Raw genomic sequence first — 22,731 nt, 5'->3', positions numbered from 1 at the left:
GCTGATCTAGGACAAAACAACACTAACAACCACTGCCACCACTGCCATCTTACTACACTGCATTGATTAATTGATATATATTTCATCTTTTACCATTACCATTGCCTACTACTAGGAAGTCTTTACATAGTCACTCAACTTCTAGTAATAGCAGCTAAATCACCCTTACATCATATTTTTACCAAACTTAAAAAGGATGAGTACATTAGATAATATAATTCTATGTCTGAATAAAAGGTGGTATGGTCACAGTTGGAATGGTCTGCTGTATCAAGACTGACCTAGGGTAAGACAACAATAATTACTACCTCTTCATCATTCCACTAATGTATGCAGTTACAACTACATACAATACCACTGCATCTTGCCAACCCAGGTTGTTACCACTATACACTACAAGTACATCAACATGAGTCAATGAAGGAAATACTATGATGTCACTGAACTTGCTAAAGATAGTAGCCAAATCTCACCATCTTTAATAAAACAAAAACGAAAGGGAGAAATTCGACAATGTAATCTGAGCTTAAAAAGAGAAAAACAGGTTGGTTACAACTGGAATACTTTTGATCACACGTCTCCTTGATTATGCTTGACCTGGAGTTAAACCATAACAACAGCTGTTAACCCTTTCATTATTATATTTATTTTGAAATGTTCTGTGTTTCTTTCAATTACTTTAAATATAACAAAGAATTTAGTAAAATAACTTAATTATCATTCAGCTAGTGTTAGAAACATAAATTGTAACTAAGGTTTGGTGGAAGATTTTAATTCAAAAACTTACGAAAACAAGACGTTTGTACTCAGAGCCAGAGCCAGTTTCAGCCAGCTTGGTAATGAAAGGGTTAATATATCAATTATCTCCAGATATTCGTTTCATTCAAAGTCTATGGCTGCAGCTGCTTCATTGTTTTCTTTTCTTTTCTTTTAGGTGCATATCGACAACAACAAGCTATTTTTATCATTCGTTTCTTCTGAACAGCTCCAACATATTCTGGGTTACCTATTCAGTGAGACAGAATTCTTGTCTCCCTTTGGAATTAGATCTCTTTCAAAGGTTTGTTGTTACTTTTCTTTTACATCCTATTCATAAAATAGAATCTTCAAAGTTTGAATTAAACAAACTGCCTGTGCTTGCATGCATGTATATGCATGTGTGGATGTGTGCATGTTTTTGCTTGTATGTTTATATAGCTTGGTTGTGCTGCTTGCACAGATTCCCATGACTCCCTGTTGCTACCCAGTTCTACTATTCATATTTGAATTGGAAGCTTGAATCACGAGTCTTTCATCAGCTGATTACACAACAATGGATGTGTTGCAGTTACTCTCTTGATAGACCTGGGTGATCCTGACCGTTGACCTTCTAGGATTCCTCTGCTCAACATCAATGTAGGAAGCACTGTTGGTTCAGTTGAGCTCTTATACTGCCTCATCACATCTGCCAATCTGCTATATCCCTGGCAGGGTGGCTGAATGGGTGTTATGCCTTGCCAAAGGACAACCCATAACTATGCTGGGCACAGTCATCACCCCTTGAGTTATTTTCAAAATACCCACATACCTATATGTTTATGTAAGTGCACTTATTTTACCAAACCTGGTAAAATTACCATCATTATCAACATTTAATGTCCATTGTCCATGCTGGCATGGGTTGGATGGTTTGGCCAGAGCTGGAGAGCTCCACCTGACACCAGTCTAATTTGTCATGGTTTCTTCAGCTGGATGCCCTTCCTAATATCAACCGCTTTATGAAGTGTGCTGGGTGCTTTTATGTGGCACTGCATAGATGCTTTTATGTAGCACCACACAGGCACTTTTACAAAGCAAAAATCAGAAATATGGGACACAATAAGGAGCATCACTCTTGAAATGGAAAGTTAACTCTGACAATATCTGAATTTAGAATAGGTGGTGGAATTACTCTGATGTCTGGCTTAACACCACCACCTACCTCTCCTCTGGTTTTAGCAGATTCCAATCTGTTGCAAGCATTCAGATCATGTCTTTAGTCTGCAAACTTCTTCCCCTCCTCTCACCCAATCTTGGAAAACCTAAAAAAGGTCATATGCTCTGCCCTTCCTCTTTTGGCTAAAGCATAAAAAAATGAAAACCAAGAAAAGTTTAGTTAAATAATTCAAGGCATTTTTTAACGTCACTCCACTGCCTTTTGGTTTTTGTGAGCAGTGGCACTAGTGGTTATAGATTTCCAACAAGTCAGTCACTGAATCACTGTATTTTTTAATAGCAAGAATGGCAAGAGAGTATCTATGCAATACAGAAGGAAAAACTACTGCCAAGTACTTTTGTTTTTTCTTTTTTTTAAAGCTTAGTACTTATACTATTGGTCTTTTTACTGAACCAAGTTTTAGGGACATAAACAAACCAATGCCAGTTTTCAGCTGGTTGGGGGGGGGGCAAAGTCAAAAACAAAAGCAACACATGCATATATATACATATAAATGTATATATGACAAGTTTTTTTCAGTTTCCTTCTACCAAATCCACTCACAAGGCTTTAGTGGCTTGAGATTATAGAAGACATTTGCCCAAGGTGTCATGCAGTGTGACTGAACCTGGAATCATGTGGTTGGGAAACAAACTTATTATCACAGAGCCATGCCTGTTCCTATAACCATTTTTTCTTCTTCTTTCTGAATGCTAAGTACATCTCTGATTGGAAGTTTCATGATTCTGGAATGCATAACATTGCATAGATATTTTTTACACATTCTTCCTTGTTACTGAGTGACTGTGTTGTCCACTCACTGGTTGTCACAGAAACAAAGTTTTCTTTCTGGCTTCATCATTGCTTTTTTTTTTTTTTTGGTGGGATTGTTGTTGTGTTTTTCTTTAACCCTTTAGCATTTAAACCAGCCATATCAGACCAAAATATTCTCCTTACTTTATGTTCAAACAGGCCAGATCTGGCCTCTCACACTTACCCTACAATATCATTCTAAAAATAAACTACCACATCATTAAAATCTTGAAGCTATGGGATAATACATGAGTAATTCAAAACAATTTAAATAAATAAAGGATATGCTTAATAGAATAATCTGAAAACTAAAGGGTTAACTCAGTATGATCAAGTTGATCTGAAACAGACATCACCAAATTTTTCTCCCTTAATGCTATGCCTGAAAACTGAAAAAGGGGTCTTATTAGTTGAGCAACTGCTCCACAGATTCATTCCTCTATCTCAGTCTTCATTTTAGATAAACTCTCTTTCATTCCCTGTGAATTATATTTGTCTCTGGTAAATATTATTTCGTATGTCCAACTTTTCTCTCAGGGAACTTACACTCTGTCGTGTATGCACACTGATATTACACATCCAGCAGAGCATACTGGCTTCATTTTTTTGCAAGCTTACGAATGTCCTCAGCAGTCTCAGCCCATATTTCACTGCTGTGAAGCATGACTGTTCGCACACGTGTCGTACAGGCTACCTTTCGGTCCAACAGAGGTAGGAGCTCTCTGAACTTTGCCCAGGCTATTCTTATTCTAGCAGCTACACTCTCAGAGCATCTGCCCCTGCTACTGACTTGGTCACCTAGGTAATGGAAGCTATCAACTACATCTAGTTTTCCCCCCTGGCATATTGATGGAAGCTGTTTTCCACACATTTTCAGTGTTTATAGCACCTGAGCATTTGTGACATACAAATACTATCTTCCTAGTTAGCCTTCCTTTGATATTGCTGCACTTTTTATGTGTCCAAAGCTTACACTGGGTACATCTTATGGAGTTTCTACCAAAGACTTTGGTTATTGCTAGATTGACTCCAAGGCCGTTCAATTCTAATCCTTGCTTCCACATCTGAAGCTTCTCCTCTAGTTCTGATAGTGACTCAGTAATTAAAGCAAGGTCATCAGCATAGAGGAACTCCCAGGAGCATCCTGTCTTGAATTCCTCTGTTATTGCCAGGAGGACTATGATGAATAAAAAGGGGGCTGAGGACTGATCCTTGGTAGACCTCTACCCCTACCCAGAATTCTTCGCTATACTCGCTGCCAACCTCACCTTACTGACAGCATCCCTGTACATGGTTTGTACAGCTCTCACTTACCATTCATCTATCCCTAGTTTCCACATTGACCACTTGATAAGGGATCGGGGGACCCTGTCAAAGGCTTTCTCCATGTCAATGTAAGCCAAGTACAGAGGTTCATCTTTGGCTAAGTATTTCTCTTGCAGCTGTCTTACCAGAAATATAGTATCAGATGTGCTTCTCCCTTGTACAAACCCAAACTGCCTCTCATCTAAACTAACTCTCTCCCTAATTAGTTGGGCTATGACCCTCTCCATGACTTTCATCACCAGGTCCAACAACTGGATACCTCTGTAATTATTCATATCTAATGCGTCACCTTTACCTTTGTAGCACTTGACCATGGTGCCGCTACACCAGTCATTGTGCATGACTCCTTCATGTATCTCCTGATTGACTATATGGGCAACTACACTATAACCTACACTGCCAGATATTTTAAGCATCTCTGTGGTGATTACCTATGGTCCAGGGGCCTTTCCTGTTTTCACGCCTTTAATTGCTTTATCTACCAAAGTACTCTCAATTCAGATAGCTGGTCCCTCTGTTGGGTCAACATTTGGCAGACTCTCTTTCTCCCATTTTCTTCATTTAGCAACCTTTCATAGTGGCATCTCCAAGTCTCTCTCTTTGCAGCCTCATTAGATGCAAGTGAGCCATCATCATGTCAATAATGATAATAATAATAATGATCCTTTCAACTATAGGCATAAGGACTGAAATTTCGGGAGAGGTGGATTGTTGATTATATCAACCTCAGTATGTAACTGGTACTTATTTCATTGGGCCCTAAAGGATGAAAGGCTAAATTGGCCTCGGCAGAATTTGTTAAGATGAGTGAAATACTGCTAAGCATTTTGCCCAGCGTACTAATGATTCTGCCAACTCTTTGCTTTAATAATAATAATAATACTTTCTAATTTTTGACATAAGGCAAGCAATTTTGAAGGGTGAGCGCTAGTTGTTTATACTGATCCCAGTGCTTGACTGGTACTTATTTCATCAATCCTAAAAAGAAGAAAAGCAAAGTTGACCTTGACAGAATTTGAACTCGAAGACAGACAAAATGCTTAGCAGCATTTCGCCCAGCATGCTAATGATTCTGCCAGCTTGCTACCTAAATAATAATAATAATAATAATAATCCTTTCTACTGAAGGCCTGAAATCTTGTGGGAGGGTATTAGTCAATTACATCAACCCCAGTGTTTAACTGGTACTTAATTTATCCACCCTGAAAGGATGAAAGGCAAAGTCAACCTTGGCAGAATTTGAACTCAACATAGTAACTGGTGAATTGCCGCTAAGCATTTCATCCAGCATGCTAACAATTCTACAGCTCACCAATAATAATAATAATAATCCTTTTTATTGAAGGCACAAGGCTCCAAATTTGGGGGGAGGGTACTAGTCGAGTACATTAACCCCAGTGTTTCACTGGTACCTAATTTATCAACCCCAAAAGGTTGAAAAGCATAGTTGACCTCAGCGGAATTTAAACTCAGAAGCTAGCTTCAGGCGAAATACCACTAAGCATTTTACCAGCTTGCCAATAATAATAATAATAATAATAATAATAAACAGGAGTACCACCACCCAAACAAACCCTGTGGATAAATAACATCCAAAACAAAATACAAAAAATGAGAAAAGATCTGTCGATTCTTAATGAAATCAGCAAACAATCAACGCTACTGAGCAACAAAAAGAAAACAAAAATACTCCGCAAATATAACATCACAGAGAAAGATTTGCTGAAGCAAGATATCCTTGCCAAAGCACAAAGGATCCGCCGGTACGAGAAACGCCAGCGCTTCTTTGAACAAAACAAAAAGTTCAACTCCAACCCCAAAAAGTTCTACCAAGAACTTGGCAAAAATAAAATAGAAGTCACTGCAGCACCAACGGCAGAAGAATTGGAAGAATTCTGGAGAGAAATATGGTCGGTGAACGAACAACCAAAAAAAAGGAGTATCAAAATAACAAACTCGGCATCTGAACAACTTTGGACCCCCATAACAACTGAAGAGGTCACCCAGGCACTGCAAAGACTAAGCAACTGGAAGGCACCTGGGCATGACAAGATCCCCAACTTCTGGTTGAAATATCTAACAGGAATGCACAAAAAGCTGGCTGAAAACTTTAACAACATACTAGCAGAGCCAGAGACAATGCCTGAATGGCTCACGAAGGGGAAAACCATCTTAATTCCCAAATCAAATGAGACAGCAAAACCAAAAAACTACAGACCAATAACCTGCCTCCCTACAATGTTCAAGGCATTTACTGCAGTGATATCGCAAAGGTTGAACAAGCACCTGGACGAAAACAAACTGTTCCCAGAAGAGCAGAAAGGATGTCGCAAAGGCTCATATGGCTGTAAAGATCAACTAATGATTAATAAAGCCATAACTGAAGACAGCCACAGAAAGAAGAAAGGCCTCAGTATGGCCTGGATTGACTACAAAAAGACGTTTGATAGCATCCCCCACACATGGATCCTCGAAACACTAGCCATTAACAAAGTAGCACCAACAATCATAAAATTCATAGAGCACTCTATGAATAAATGGCAAACAGTCCTACACCTCCAAACAAAAGAGGGACTCATGAAAACCAAAGACATCCCCATTAGAAGAGGAATATTCCAGGGAGACACACTCTCTCCACTCCTTTTCTGCTTGGCACTGTCACCTCTATCTGATATACTAAATAGAACTGGATGCGGATATAAATGTTACGGCAAAACCATCAGCCACCTTTTATATATGGATGACCTAAAACTATACGCTGCAAATGACAAACAGCTGGAAACACTATTAAAGACAGTTCATGGATTTACCAAAGAAATAGATATGAAATTTGGATTAGAAAAATGCGCCAAAGTAACCATGAAAAGAGGAAAACTAGTTAAGAGTAGCAACATCACACTAGATAAAACCAATGAAATAAAAGAATTAGACCAAAGCCAAACTTACAAATACTTAGGAATCCATGAACTAGATAAGACACAACACACACAAATGAAAGAGAAAATAAAAAAAGAATATTATAGGCGAGTTAGATCAATACTAAAAACAGAGCTCAATGCTAAAAACAAGATAATAGGTATTAACACTTTAGCTGTCCCAGTTATAAGTTACAGCTACAATATCCTTAACTGGACACGAAATGAACTGACCAAAATAGATAGGAAAACAAGAAAAATAATGACAGGATCTAGGATGCATCACCCAAAATCTGACATAGAAAGACTATATATACAATGTATAGAAGGTGGTAGAGGCCTTATACAGCTGGAAAACTACTATAAAATAACCACCATAGGACTGCAAAAATATCTACTTCAGAAGGAAGGAAGACTGATACAAATAGCGGCAAAACACGAGCAAAACAAAATACTGTTCTCAGTATTTAAGGAAGCTGACAAATACAAACAAGAAATCATACCACCTAATAAATATGAAGAAGAAGAAGAAGATGAAGAAACAACAAAAGCTATAAAACAAATGAAATCCAAACTAAAAATAGAACAGCAACGAACCATGATAAAACGATGGCAAGAAAAGCCCCTTCATGGTAAATACTGGACTAAACTAAACGCAAAAGAAATAGACAAAGAAAAATCCCAGCAATGGTTGAGAAGCTCAGGACTCAAAGCAGAAACAGAGGGATTTTTAATTGCAGCACAAGACCAAAGCCTCCCCACCAGAAATTGCCAAAAACATGTAATGAAAAGAAATATAACAAGTAACTGCAGAATATGTGGAGATGGACAAGAAACAATAAATCATATTATCTCTAGCTGCCCAGTCCTGGCTAAGAAGGAATATATTCACAGACATGACAGAGTTGGAACCTACATACATTGGAAGCTATGCCAACATTATGGAATAACAACAGAAAAAGATGGTATAGGCACACACCAGAAAAGGTCACAGAAAACGAGAAAGCAACCATACTCTGGGATATGCCGATACACACAGATAGAGAAATTAAGGCCAACAGACCAGATATAGTTGTCAGAGATCATGAAGAAAAAAAACGCTTTCTAATTGATGTATCAATACCGGCAGATGACAACGTGTCTCTAAAAGAAATGGAGAAACTCTCAAAATACAAAGACCTGGAAATAGAGGTAACTAGAATGTGGAATCTGAAAACAGAAACAATTCCTATCATAGTAGGTGCATTAGGCATGATAAAAAAATATTCAGACAAATACATAACAAAAACACCAGGACTTACAAACACATATAACATACAGAAAATTGCACTACTAGGCACTGCACACATCCTACACAGAACACTTTCCATACAATAACCATCAGAGCATCACAACAAATCACAGCACATACCCAAGGCACACAAAGCTGCACTCGGTAGTGAAGTGAAAGCACGCTATAAAAATAAAACTACTGAATAATAATAATAATAATAACAACAATAATAATAATCTCTTAACATCCATTTCCCATGCTAGTATGGGTTGAATGATTTGACCAGAGCTGGTAAGCTAGAGAGCTGCACCAAGTTCTAGTCTGACTGGTTTGGTTTCTGTGACTGGATGCCCTTCCTAATGCCAACCACTTTACAGTGTTTGTTGAATGTTTTTAACGTGACACTGGCACAAATTCTTTTTACATGGCATTGGCACATAACTCTTGCAGGCCAATCCTCTTCACCAGGGGTAGCGACCTTAACACATCTGCTGTGGAGGACAGGTCTTCTTGAGTACAGCAAGATGCCAGGTATCTTGTTCCTTTGTCATCTCATGTGAGAGGGTCAGTGTCTGGAGGTCATCCTTCAGTAATTCATCCTATGTCTTCCTAAGTCTTCCTCTTCCACATGTTCCATCCACTATAAAAATAAGTATTATTATAGCTCTTTCTAATTTTGGCACCAGACCATTAGTTTTAAGGGGAGCATACAGTCAATTACTCAATCCCTAGTGCTTGACAGATACTTTATTCTATCAATCCTGAAAAGACATGCCCACTAAGTTCACTGTCATCAATTCACCGCAGGGAAAGTTCACCATCATCAGTTCACTACAGGAAAAGTTAAAGTTCAGTGTCATCAATACACCGTTTTTTTTTGTTGGTTTTTTTTTGTTTGCTTTTTATGCTATAAAATAGATTAACTATTAATGGTGAGGTACTATGGATATATTTTCTTGGTAAACTTCCCTCATGGTGAACTTTCTTAGCAGTGAATTGAATGATACTTATTTTATTGACTTCAGAAAAATGAAAAACAAAGTTGACTACAACAGGATTTGAACTTCTGTGATCATGATGACAATGATGATAACGATTTAGGCATGAGGCCAATAATTTTGAGGGAAGGTGTTAGTTGATATCGTCTATCCAAGTAGTGTTTTATTTTACCAGTCCTGGAGGAATGACAGGCAAAGCTTGATTTCTGTAGGATTTAAACTCAATAATAAACAGTATAATTTTCAGGAGTATATGTGTGACTTGAAAGAATGAAGATACATTTCTCACTTCTTTTCAAAACCACTCAACAGAGATTTATGTGGTTTTTTGTTTTTTTTTATTTTTTTTTTTAGCACCATGAACAAAATCCTTACAGAGCCCCAGTACAGTTGGGGATGAGTCAAAGTAGTTTCCACGACATTGATGAAGAATGTCATTGTAGAGAGAGAGAGGAAGCAAAAGAAAGAGAGAAACAAAAACGGAGAGAGGAAAGAGAGAGAGAAGAGAGAGAGAGAAAAGAAAGAGAGAGACAAGAAAGAGAGAGACAGAAAAGAGAGAGAGAAGAAAGAGAGAGAGAAGAAAGAGAGAGACAAGAAAGAGAGAGACAAGAAAGAGTGAGAGAAAGGAGAGAGAAAAAAAAAAGAGAGAGAGAAGAAAGAATGCGAGAAAAGAGAGAAAGAAAAAAGAGAGAGAGAGAAGAAAGAATAAAAGAAAAGAAAGAGAAAAAAAAAAGAGAGCGAGAAGAAAGAGAGAGAGAGAGAAAAGAGAGAGAGAAAGAAAAGGAGAAAGAAAATGAAACAGAGGAAAAAAAGGAAAAAGAGGAAGAAAATGAGGAAGAAAGCAAGAAAGAAAATGAGGAAGAAAGCAAGAAAGAAAATGAGGAAGAAAGCAAGAAAGAAAATGAGGAAGAAAGCAAGAAAGAAAATGAGGAAGAAAGTGAGAAAGTTAGTGAGGAAGAAAGTGAGAAAGTTAGTGAGGAAGAAAGTGAGAAAGTTAGTGAGGAAGAAAGTGAGAAAGTTAGTGAGGAAGAAGAAGAAGAAGAAGAGGAAGAAATAGAAGAAGAAGAAGAGGAGGAGGAGGAAGAGGAGAGTGAAGATGAGAAGTCATCTATAATTATTATGGCAACTGCTGAACAGACTGAAGCCGATCAAGAGGAGAGTTCTACAAATCTTGAAAGTGACATGCAAATGGATGATAAAAATGTAATAGAAGAAGAGGAAAGTGATGATGATATACCTGTAAAGAGAGCTAACAACAGAATCCTGAGATATTCTCCAGGAGAATCACCTACTAATATGTTTGGTGGCAACAGCAACTGGAGAGGTCCCATCTGGTTATGTAGTAAGTACTGTGCTTAACACTTTTCTATTTCTGTTGAAATACAATGCTTATCATCATCATCATCATCATCATCATCATCATTATCGTTATAATGTCTACTTTTCTATACTTGCATGGGTTGGTGGAAGTTTTACTGTGGCTGGTTTTCTGCAGCTGGATCCTCTCCTTACCTCTTTCCAAACAAGGTAATATTTCCCCATGGCCAGACATTTTCACAGAATACTAAAAATGAATGACATTCATTTGCAACATTATGTGAAGGCAAGGAGACCCAAAGATACATACACTCATGCATGCATACATACATACGTACATTCATACATAACTAAATACACACACACACACACACACTCACACACACACACACACACACACACACACTCACACACACACACACACTCACACACCACACACAACAGGCTTTCTTTTCAATTTCATCATCATTATCGTTTAACGTTCGCCTTCCATGCTGGCATGGGTTGGATGGTTTGACAGGAGCCTGCACCAAACTTCTGTGTCTGTTTTGGCAGCGTTTTTACAACTGAATGTCTTTCCTAACACCAACCACCCAGCAGAGTGGGCTGAGTGCTTTTTACATGGCACAAGCACAAACAGGGTCAGTTTTGATATAGTTTTGACAGCTGGAAGCCCTTCTGAACACCAATCACTTTACAGGACTCAGGTAAAGTTGATGTCAAAAGGATTAAACATTTGACTTAGATAATGCTAATATGCTAATGGTATTTGGTATGTCAATGTATTCCTTACATAAATGCTAATTTGACCAACTGCATGATTTCAGTAAGCATTTTCATTCTAACAAAAACTGCCACTAAGATTTATAGAATGGATAGATGATTTCAACAAATAGCATTATCATGAATTCAATCAGTTTGAATTTTAATAGGTTAATTAGTTGTGTATGTGTGACAGAGCATTGGTGTATAGAGAGAGAAGTTGGGCATAAAAGGAATTAGATGCAGTGTGCAAGAGAGTTTACTGCATTGGTTTTGTCATGTGATGCACATGGTTGAGGATAGTTGCATAAAGAAGTGCTGATCACTTAAATGTGGAAGAAAGTTGAGGAAGAAGGAGACCTAGGAAAACTTGGGGAAAAAAGAAGTATTGAAGGCTGATCTCAAAATGCTGAACCTTACAAAGGAGATGACAGAGGACCAAGATATGTGGCACATTGCTGTACTCAAGAAGACACACCCACCACAACAGAAAAGTATTGGTGTGGGTGATGGTCCCATATAAAATGCACACAGTACACTCTGTGGAATAGTTGGTGTTATGAAGGGCAGAAACGAAGACAAGACAGACTATAGAACTTGGTTCAGCCCCTGGCTTTGCCAGTTCCTGTCATGCCATCCAACCCATGCCAGCATGGAAAACAGTCGTTAAATGTTGATGATGATGATGATGATGATACTATATAATATATCCTTCAATTTTTAGCCAACCTTATATGAATAGACAGATGTAAATACCTTGTCTTTGTACTCACTATCATCATAGACAGAAAAAGAGAGATAAGTTTCAGTGCTGTGTTGGTATTTCATCAGTGTCTCTTTAACTATCTACAAATGGCTGACGATTAGCATTACACTTGAAACTCAAGAGTACCAACAAATTTGAATCAAACTGTTTTAATCTATATCATATATATGTCATTCATGTGTGTATGTGTTTGTGTGAGCAGGGAAAAATAGATATTAAAACCATGATGGTAGTAATGATTTATTTATACGCTCTCACACACACACACACATAAAACAAAAGAAATATAAGCAAGAAATTGAATAGTACAAATTCTTGAAGCTCTTGCTTCTCAACTAAATAACAAATAAAATGGTTGTTTATATAGAGAATGATATCTTCTAACTGTGTTTTGTTTCCAGTGAACTTCATGCTCCATGAATGTTTAGATATTTACTATAAAGCATTTGGCAATGAGTATACTGTAGAGTTCCCCACTGGATCAAATGATAGAAAGAACCTCCAGGATATAAGAAAAGAAATATCCAAAAGAATTGTATCTCTTTTCCTCCCGAACAGAGAAGGCTGCCGACCACTTCATGGTAAGTAATCTCTTTTATTTATTTGTTTAATGTCTTTAACATTGAACCCAACCAGAATACTGAGCCACTCTTATCATCATCATTATTATCATTTGACATCCATTTTCCATGCTGGCACAAGTTGGATGGTTTGACAAGAGCTGGTAAGGCCAGGGCTTCATTGTCTGGTTCTATTGTCTGTTCTGGCATGGTTTCAACAGCTGGATGCCCTTCTTATCACCAACCATTTCACAGAGTGTACTCAGTGCATTTTAAGTGGTCAGCACTTCTATATGAAACTGTCTACATCCATACACATCATATGACCAAAACAACACAGTCTTCTCTCTTGCACACTCATCTAATTTTTCTTATACCCAGCTTTTTCCCTCAAACACTAACACTCTGTCACATATGTATACTGACATTGCACATCCACCAAAGCATGCTAACTTCATTCCTCTGTAGCTTCACATGTCTTCTGCATTCAGACCCCACGTTACTCTACCATGTAGCATTACTGTTCATATACACCATCTAACATTAAGAACTGAATAAGATATACATGCATAAATATAATAAATAAGCAAGTAAATTTATTTAATAATTTGGATGCTTAGCATTCATTTTGAGCAATTAACTGTAAAGTTTTCATTTCTTTTAATTTAAAAATCATTATGTTCAAACAAAGTAAAGATAATAGAAATTCTATTGTAAAAGAATTATTTTTTAATCATTTGATGTGCTTTAAACCATTTTGTAAAGAAGAATAGGTGTATGGCAAGAAGCTTGCTTCCCACCCACATGGTTCTGGGTTCAGTCCCACTGCATGGCAACTTGGGGAAATGTCTTCTACTATAGCTCTGAGCCAACCAAAGCCTTGTGAGTGGATTTGGTAGACAAAAACTGAAAGAAGCCCATTGTATATATATGTGTGTATATATTTATGTGTGTGTCTGTCCCCCCACCATTGCTTGACCACCAATGTTGAGGGTGCGTTTATTCCCCCTTAACTTCGGTTTGAAAAAAGAAACCGATAGAATAAATACTAGGCTTACAAAGAATAAGTCCTGAAGTTGATTTCTTCAACTAAAAAATCTCTTTAAGGCAATGCTCCAGCGTGACCACAGTCAAATGACTGAAACAAGTAAAAGAATATATAAAATTTCTTACATATTTATTTATTTATTTTCTAGGTAATGAACCACTTTACCAAAAAGATTATTTACGACATATAGTACTATTCTATGAATATTTCAATGCAGAAAACGGACTCGGTTGTGGTGCTAGGTGAGTATATCATTATAGTTTATAATTCATTTTTGGAACAGTGGATCTCAAAGCACACATAAAGCTATAAATAAGAGCATGTGAATAGTTTTTTGTTTTTTTTTTAATAGAAATGGAAGTATGTGCATGTTAACCATTTTGTAACCATATTCCTAACATACTTTGTGTATTTGAATTAAGCTTTAAAATAGTCCAGAATTAGAAAGGTTTTAATAATAAGTATTCACCTTTTGTTTGAAATAGCACTTAATAAAATGTTCTTACATTAATTTATAATAAAAGATTTATTTCCATATTGCTATACTTGGGGATGTTTTGTTTTTTTTTGCCAATTAAACACACGCACTATTTATTCGATTTTAACTTTAGTTTTAATTCACATTATTTTCCATCTATGTCTGTCAAAACTCTTTCACCACACTTTCTGTGACCCCATCAGTGACTCTTTGTTCCTGTCCTATGCATCTCTTCTTGTCCTGCTTATTCCATTTTGTCCTTCTGTTGTATATATCTCTATCTGTGCATGCGTTTACATCTGCATGTATATGTGTGTTTGTCTGTGTCTAGTATATGTGTCCCATGTGCATGTTTAACATCTTGTCTGTCATCATCGTCTTCAAACATCTGTTCTCCATGCTGGCAGGGGTTGGATGGTTTGACAGGATTTGGTCAGCTCAAAGGCTGCCCAGGCTCCAGTTGTTTGTTTTGGCATGGTTTCTATGGCTGAATGCCCTTTCTAATGCCAACCATTTTACAGAATGTACTGGGTGCTTTTACATTGTACCAGCATGGGCACTTTTATATTATGGATTCTCTTTGCCAAAATATAAACAACTATCTTTTGATTTGTAAACATAACATTGAAATATGGTACTTCCATAATGCAGTTTATTTGTGATAAATATATGGTTTCATATTTTATTCCAGTATACTATCACAAAATTGTATTTACATGCACAGAATCATACATTTGGTCCCTACAAAATGATTATAAAATATCTTTCAATAAGTGCATAATGACGTATACTAAATTTGTTTTTGCTTAATTTTTCTTGCAAAGTTTACTGTAAAACAGGGGCATGTCTTATGTATGTGTATGTCTTATACTCTGGCAAATATGCAAATATACATGGTAGATAATTAGGGAGCTTTTACAAGTCCACAGAGGAGCTTCAATGCATTCATTCAGCCTACTAGAACAACCAAATTTTCATTAAATCAAAGTCAACCATCTTAGAAAAAAAATAAAATCTTGACATTACATTGGACAATGTAGTATTAAAAAGTGAAAGACAGGATGATCACAGATAGAATGCATTACGTCGTAAGTCTGCTCAGTCTGGAATGACTTTGAAATAACTACAGAGTATTTTTATTATCATTAATATTGCCTAACAGAAATTGCATTAATATATTACACTAACATAAGGTGACCAGCTGGCAGAATTGTTAGCACACTTGACAAAATGCTTAGTGGCATTTCGTCCATCTTTACATTCTTAGGGAAAATTCCACTGGGGTTGACTTTACCTTTCATCCTTTCAGAGTCAATAAAATAAACACTAGTTGAGCACTGGGGTTGATGTAATTGACTTACCCTCACCCCAAAACTTGCTGACCTTGTGCCAAAATTTGAGGCCAATGTATTACACTAACATTGCCTTAGTTATAAATTTAAGTAATATGTTGTTTTTATTTTTTCTGATCAACCTAGTTATGAAGATATGTGACAGTGTTGCTCGCATAAGTTAAGATGCTTATATTTTTAACTGCAAACAAAGAAATTATGCTTTTATCTGAAAAGCCATTCACAAGTAGTGGAAAGGGCAGCCAAGTAAACAAAATAGTTACATCTACAATATGCAAACATTTAAATCAAATGTATTAGCTTAAAAACATGAAACTAAAATATATTGTCATCATTGGTGGCAGTAGTGGCACTTTTGTTATTGCTGCTACTACTTAAACCTAGGTCAAGCAGACCTATGATCCAAGGCATTCCAACCATGGCTATGCCTTTCTTTTCTATATCAAGGAGTTCTTTGTGAAAGGTGTCAATATTTTTTTTGAGATATAGGGAGTGATTTTAGAAAGATTTGGCTGCTATTTCTTGCAGGCTCTCCTATAAGTGTTTAGGGGTGTACTGATCAGTCAGTTTATTTATTTTATAGTGTTCATAAAAGGTATTAAAGAACTTGTTTTTCATTATCTTCAATCAACTGTCCATTCCTCACTCTTAACATGAATTAGAAATTCCATATTTTAAAAATTTTGTATATATTCATGTGTGTGTGTGTGTGACCTGTTTGACTATTGGTGTTGGCTTGTTTACATCCCAGTAACTTAGCAGTTCGGCAAAAGAAACCAACAGAATCAGTACCAGACATTAAAAACTAAGTTCCAGGGTCAATTCGTTTGCCTAAAACTCTTCAAAGTAGTGCTTCAGCATGACCAGAGTCCAATGATTTAAACAAGTAAAAGATTAAAGATTTTGATGACTAGAAATTTTTTCTGTTCTTATACAGGTAAAAAAATACAAGCATCCAAATATTTTCCCATGCTTACTTTAATCTTATATCATCTTTTCATTTTTTACAGTCATCAAACTGGATGGAGTTCTATAGTCGTGGAATTTATAAGAAATCTACATTCTTGACACCAAGTCAATTAAATTTCCTTGGTTTTTAAATCACTAGTCGTCATTCTCTTATTTATTTTCCACAAATATTAAAATTTTGTTTTTCTATCAAAGTATATATATTTGAACATCCTATGTTTTAATCAACTTATCTCTTTATCATTCATTCAATCTTTTTTCCAAATTTATCATGTTTTAGATTGCTTTCAACTTAGTTCCTAGTTAAATTGAAAACATGCACACACAATGTTGATGGACTTTCTTGTCATGGATGACAGGTGAAGTTACCACAATTTCTTGTTGAATAACCTGTAGATGAATTGTTTATAGCAATCAGATGTCTATGCTGTACATTAGCTCACTTTCTCCATGAAATTAGCATTACCTGTACAGGTGTCAAAGTGATTGCAGAGCAATGTGAAATGAAATGCTTTGCTCAAGAGCACCACACTCTACTGGTTTGGGAATCAAAAGCACAATCTTAAAATCATGTGTGCAGTACCCTAACCAATAGGCCACTACCCTCACTTGAGGGCTCACATGATACATTTAACCCATGCGCATTTAAACTGGTTATATCCAGCCAAAATATTCTACTTGTTTTACATTCAAACCAGCCAGATCAGGCCTCTCACAATTATTCTACAATGTCAATCTAAAAATAAACAATCATGTTATAACAATCTTGAAGCTACAAGATAATATATGATTAGTTAAAAACAATGTGAATAAATAAGCATTGCCTATGACAGAGTAATCAGAATGCTAAAGAATTAAATATATATACATGGACATAGATAAAGTTTGGCTAGGATTAGTATATGTCAAATGACTGATGGAAAAGAATTCTTCTATGCTACATCTCACTACTAATCAAAAATATATAACAAGTAGTGAAACTGGATATATTTACATGGTAAATACAATATACAGTTTACTAAAAGTTTTTGGCAATAAAAAATAGACTAAAATAAGGTAGAAGTATATTAGACAAGTTGGTGTTAACATAATTAATGTAGAGACAAGGAAATATTTATTAGCATAATATTCATCAGCTTAGTGGTTAACTCCGATGACGAAAAGCATGAAAGGCAACTCAAAAATGTTAATTATCTAAAATTAATCAGAAAATATAATTCCATTATGCTATACAATGAAAAAGAGTATTGTCTTTGACAAGTACAGTAAAAAGGTGTAGTATGGCTGATGGCCAGGAAGTTTGCAACCATAAGGTCCCAGGTTCAGTCTTAGACAAGTGTATTTTACTTTAGTTTCAGACTTGTCCAAGACTTGTGAGTGAAATAGGATAGACAGAAACTGTGTGGAAACCAGTCAGATGAAATGTACATGTAATTCGAATGTCCCACTATGACACACAGCTGATTCTGCCTGAGGCTTATATTAACAATACGTTGGTGGAATACTCAGCCTTCTACATGCTAATACAGTGAGCAGGTAGTTCAGTAGATCAAACAAATCGAATACTCATCATCAAAACCAATGAAAATCTATTTTTAAACTAGTGATTCCAGACATGTTTCTGTCTTATTAAACCTCCTCTGCAAAATACAGTCTTTCTCAGTATCACCTTAAGATGCTTAAAAAATAGAGTTTAAGAGAATAAGCATTGATAGGCATGACAGGGAAGGAAGTATCTTGTGTTGTAAAACAAATAAATTGGTACTAACATAATGTCATAAACCAAATGTATATCATAAACCAAAGATTTTAATTGACTGAAATCTTTAAAAAAACCATGTTCTACTAAGGAGTTCTAATAAGACCAAATAATGATTTCAAATTTTGGCACAAGGCCAGAAATTTCAGGAGAATGGGTAAGTCAATAACATCAATACCCTGTACTCAACTGGTATTTATTTTATCGACCCCAAAAGGATGAAAGGCAAAGTCAACCTTCAGCAGCATTTGAACTCAGAACATAAAGATGGATGAAATTCCACTAAGCATTTTACCTGACACAGTAACGAGTCAGGCAAAAAATAATAACAAGAGCACTCAGAGAGTGCAAACCTCTGCCAAAGCAACACAAATGTCCTCTCAATGATTAGCCAGTAATGATTTTTAAAATGAAAATATCTGAAATAAACTTGACTGCTCTCACAAAAGGGAATACTAAAAGTGAACACAACCACTCTCAGAAATTAAGTAAAAAAACCATCCAGAATCCTTGTCTGGTGCCAGATCAATGCCAATTTAATCAGTTTGTGCCAGTCACGAGGTGAAACATCTCTGAAAGTTTCATCCAAATCCATCCAGCAGTTCTTGAGATATCTCGTACACAGACAAACAAATACAACTGGAAACAATACCTCCACCTTAGCGAAGGTGGAGGTAATAATAATAATAAAGGGTAAAGAGCCCTTTTGGTCATGAATAACTATGGGATTGCACCTAGAAAGTTACCCTCAGAGGCACAAGTCCAGGCAAGATTGTTTATGGAAGATCAACAGCTGCCCATGGATACTAGCTTCCCCTTCTCCACGCCGTCAATGTTATCCAAGGGAAAGGCAAAGGCCAATACAGCTTAGCACCAGTGACATTGCAAATCATTTCTACAGCTAAGTGAACTGGAACAACATGAAATAAAGTATCTTGCTCAAGAACACAACAGAGGAATCAAACTCACTACCTCATGATTGTGAATCCAATGCTCTAACCACTGAGCCATGCACCTATCCTTTAATGATAATGATGATGATGATTTCTAACATGGGCATCAAAATTGATGAAGCAGTATAATTGATTAAAGTAACTCCAGTACTTGATTGGTACTTTATTTTATCAATCTTTGAAGGATAAAAAGTAAAATTGACCTTAAAAAATTTGAACCTAAAGTGGCTCCAGGCCCAATAACACAACTAGCACCAGCTTGATAAACAGACATCACTATATCATTGCTCAAAAAAAGAATATCCATTAATATCCAAGCATGACTGTGTGTTAAGAAGTCTCCCAACTATATTGTTCCTGGTCCAGTCTCAATGTGTAAAACCTTAAGCAAGTGTTTTCTGCTATAGCTCTGGGCCAACCAAAGCTTTGTGAATGGATTTGGTAGGTAAAAACTGAAAGAAACCTCATCAAATGTGTGTGTGTTTGTTACTATCTCCTTGCCTTGACATCATATGATAGTTGTGATAGTCAAAAATGAATATCTCTGTCATGCAAGTGGTATCCTTTGTTCCAAGTCTTCCATAAAAACGTGTTTGATTGTCTGGTCATAGGAAAACATTACCTTACTTGGAAACAGGTGAGGGTTAGCAACAGAAAGGGTACTTGGCTGTAGAAAATCTGACTTGGCAAAATTCTGTCTGACCCATGTAAGCATGAAAAAGTGGATGTTAAAACAATGACAACAATGAAAAAGAAGAAGACAAAAATGATATCAGTGTAAGTAATGCTTTGATGTATTTTGATGATATTGCTTTTTATCTAATATAAATTACATTTTGTTAATGTCTGCTCTAATTACTCATTAGCTACCAAGCGTAAATATTTAAATGAACACAAGATAAATCAACATCAGACAAACTCTGTCTTAAACAAAGAATGATGAACAATGTAAATGTCATTTGACCCAAGGTTAAAATGAGAGATGCATATTTTAAATTTGATGTATATAGATGATAGAATGAGCAAAACTCTGCTTCATTAGATGCAAATATATTCATACTTGATAAAAATGATTACAATCTAAATAAAACTGAAAAAGTATAATGGACACAAGAGGAATATATTTTCATACTACTTGCATATTTTACTGCTCTACTCTGCAAGCAAAATATGTCACTGGACTGGCTAGAAACTGGCCAAATCTTTGTAAATCATATTTTACCATATTAAAAATAAGGACACATTAGGGCATTAGACAAAATACCTAGCTGTTTTTCTGTGTGTGTGTACTGATTTGCCAAATGGCAATAAATTATAGAATATGTAAAAGTAGGGTATTATTTAAGAAATTTTAATTGAATGGCTCGAAAAAAATTCATGAGTGGCTGTGTGGTAAGTAGCTTGCTTACCAACCACATGGTTCCGGGTTCAGTCCCACTGCGTGGCATCTTGGGCAAGTGTCTTCTGCTATAGCCCCGGGCCGACCAATGCCTTGTGAGTGGATTTGGTAGACGGAAAGTGAAAGAAGCCTGTTGTATATATGTGTGTGTATATGTTTGTGTGTCTGTGTTTGGCCCCCCAGCATTGCTTGACAACCGATGCTGGTGTGTTTACATCCCCGTCACTTAGCGGTTCGGCAAAAGAATAAGTCCCGGGGTCGATTTGCTCGACTAAAGACGGTGCTCCAGCATGGCCGCAGTCGAATGACTGAAACAAGTAAAGGAGTATATGTGTGTGTATTCATTCCTTCATTTAACAGCCATTTTCCATGCTGGCTTGAGATTGTGTGGGAAGTTATTTGAGATAAGAGTAACCAGTCATAACATCAACAGAGAATGTCAACATCCACACTGCTATTGCTCAAGTGGTGACAAGCATGAATTATAAACATTCACACACACACCACATGTGTGTTATTTCTCTCCAAGTATTGCAGACGTTTTATATTCAGTATCTTGTGTCTCAATCATATAACATTATCTCTTTCACTATGATCTAACAAAACCTTTAACAGTCAAATCCCTACACATCATATGATACCATCTTAAAAAAGGATGGACACATTGATAAACAAAAAATATAAGTTGTTCATGACTGCAACACCTTTGGTGATAGGTCTGCTCAATCAAGACAAAACTACTATTTCTTAAAATGGCTGCATATTTTGTCATATACACTAAAAGGAAATACTTTTGTAACCAAGTAAAATTAATATCTTTGTTTCTTTTCATGCCCTAAGTTTCGTACTTTCAGCATATCACTTCATAATTAGCTCCACAATAGAAAATGAAAGTATTAATAACACCTAATAAACTGTCTGAACAGTTCATGGACTTTTATTTTATGAATGTTTCTACTGGTTACTATTCCTCCTCAGCTAGCACATTTGAAATCTTGATTCTCTGTTTTCTCCTCAAAGCACTACAAGTCCCACTGCACCTTTTTTGTTTACCTAATATTTGGTCTGAGTTTAAGGTGGTGAGCTGGCAGAATTGTTCATATGCCAGGCAAAATGCTTAGCAGCATTTCATCCATCCTTACACTCTGAGTTCAAATTCCACTGGGGTTGACTTTTCCTTTCATCCTTTCGGGGTCAATAAAATAAGTACCAGTTAAGCACTAGGGTCAATATAATCAACTAAACCCACCCCATGAAACTGTTGGCCTTGTGCCAAAATTTGAAACCAATATTTAGTCTGAGTTCCTATTTATTCCTTTCCTACATATTAACAAAAAGTACTTCCAAATTATTAGCTTATAAACAAATTGCTTTACAGAACATTATTCTTTTCTTTACTAGAAATGTAATTTATTGACAATTCCTTTCCATATTCTGCTGTATTGATATAATATTGGTTTATTCTCACTAAGAAGAATGGGAAGCGGTGCACATACTTAGCTGGTAGGGGTTCAACAAGTTCAGTTGAATCTTCGTCATCATCATTTGACTTCTATTTTCCATGTTGGCATGATTTGGATGGTTTGATAGGATCTCACAAAACAGAGCTGCACCAAGCTCCACTACCAGCTTTGGCATATTTTCTATGGCTGGATTCTCTTCCTAATGTCAACAACATTACAATGTGTTCTGGGTGCCTTTTTGTGCCACTAGCACTAGTGTGATTGCCAAGTAAGTTGCAAAACAGAATCTGCATCATTTAACATCTGTTTTTCCATGCTGGCATAGGTTGAATGGTGTGACCAGAGCTGGTAAGCCAGTGGTGGGGGCTGCACCAAACTTCAGTCTGATTTGGTTTGGTTTCTACAGTTGGATGCCCTTCTTAATGCCAATCACTTTACAGAGTGTGCTGGATGCTTTTTCATGGCACTGCCCAGGTGCTTTTACGTCACTACACAGGCGCTTTTGTGTTACCACACAGGTGCTTTTACATGGCACCAATATGAGTGTATATGTACATATACTGAAAGAGTCTTCTCAACATGGGGTCATGAGGACTCATCAATTTTGTGGACATGTCAATCTTTCT

The 22,731-nt window shown here is 36.4% G+C and overlaps 1 protein-coding gene across 1 annotated transcript in view; it reads left to right on the top strand.

The window, feature by feature from the left end:
* LOC115216670 (uncharacterized protein YMR196W) overlaps nt 1–16,666 on the top strand; it is a 75,046-nt gene extending 58,380 nt beyond the window's left edge. Inside the window, exons 16-21 of the mRNA XM_036501725.1 lie at nt 935–1,060; nt 9,634–9,837; nt 10,240–10,621; nt 12,526–12,705; nt 13,881–13,974; nt 16,573–16,666. Of these exons, the coding sequence (XP_036357618.1) occupies nt 935–1,060; nt 9,634–9,837; nt 10,240–10,621; nt 12,526–12,705; nt 13,881–13,974; nt 16,573–16,630 (1,044 nt within the window). The 3' untranslated portion in view covers nt 16,631–16,666. The remainder of the gene's footprint in view (nt 1–934; nt 1,061–9,633; nt 9,838–10,239; nt 10,622–12,525; nt 12,706–13,880; nt 13,975–16,572) is intronic.
* The last annotated feature ends 6,065 nt before the right edge of the window (nt 16,667–22,731 follow it).

The sequence above is a fragment of the Octopus sinensis genome, linkage group LG1 (assembly GCF_006345805.1).
Source record: "Octopus sinensis linkage group LG1, ASM634580v1, whole genome shotgun sequence".
NCBI classification, from domain to species: Eukaryota; Metazoa; Mollusca; class Cephalopoda; order Octopoda; family Octopodidae; genus Octopus; species Octopus sinensis.
The sequence above is the reverse complement of the archived record's forward strand: the minus strand, read 5'-3'. Positions and strand labels throughout refer to the sequence as shown.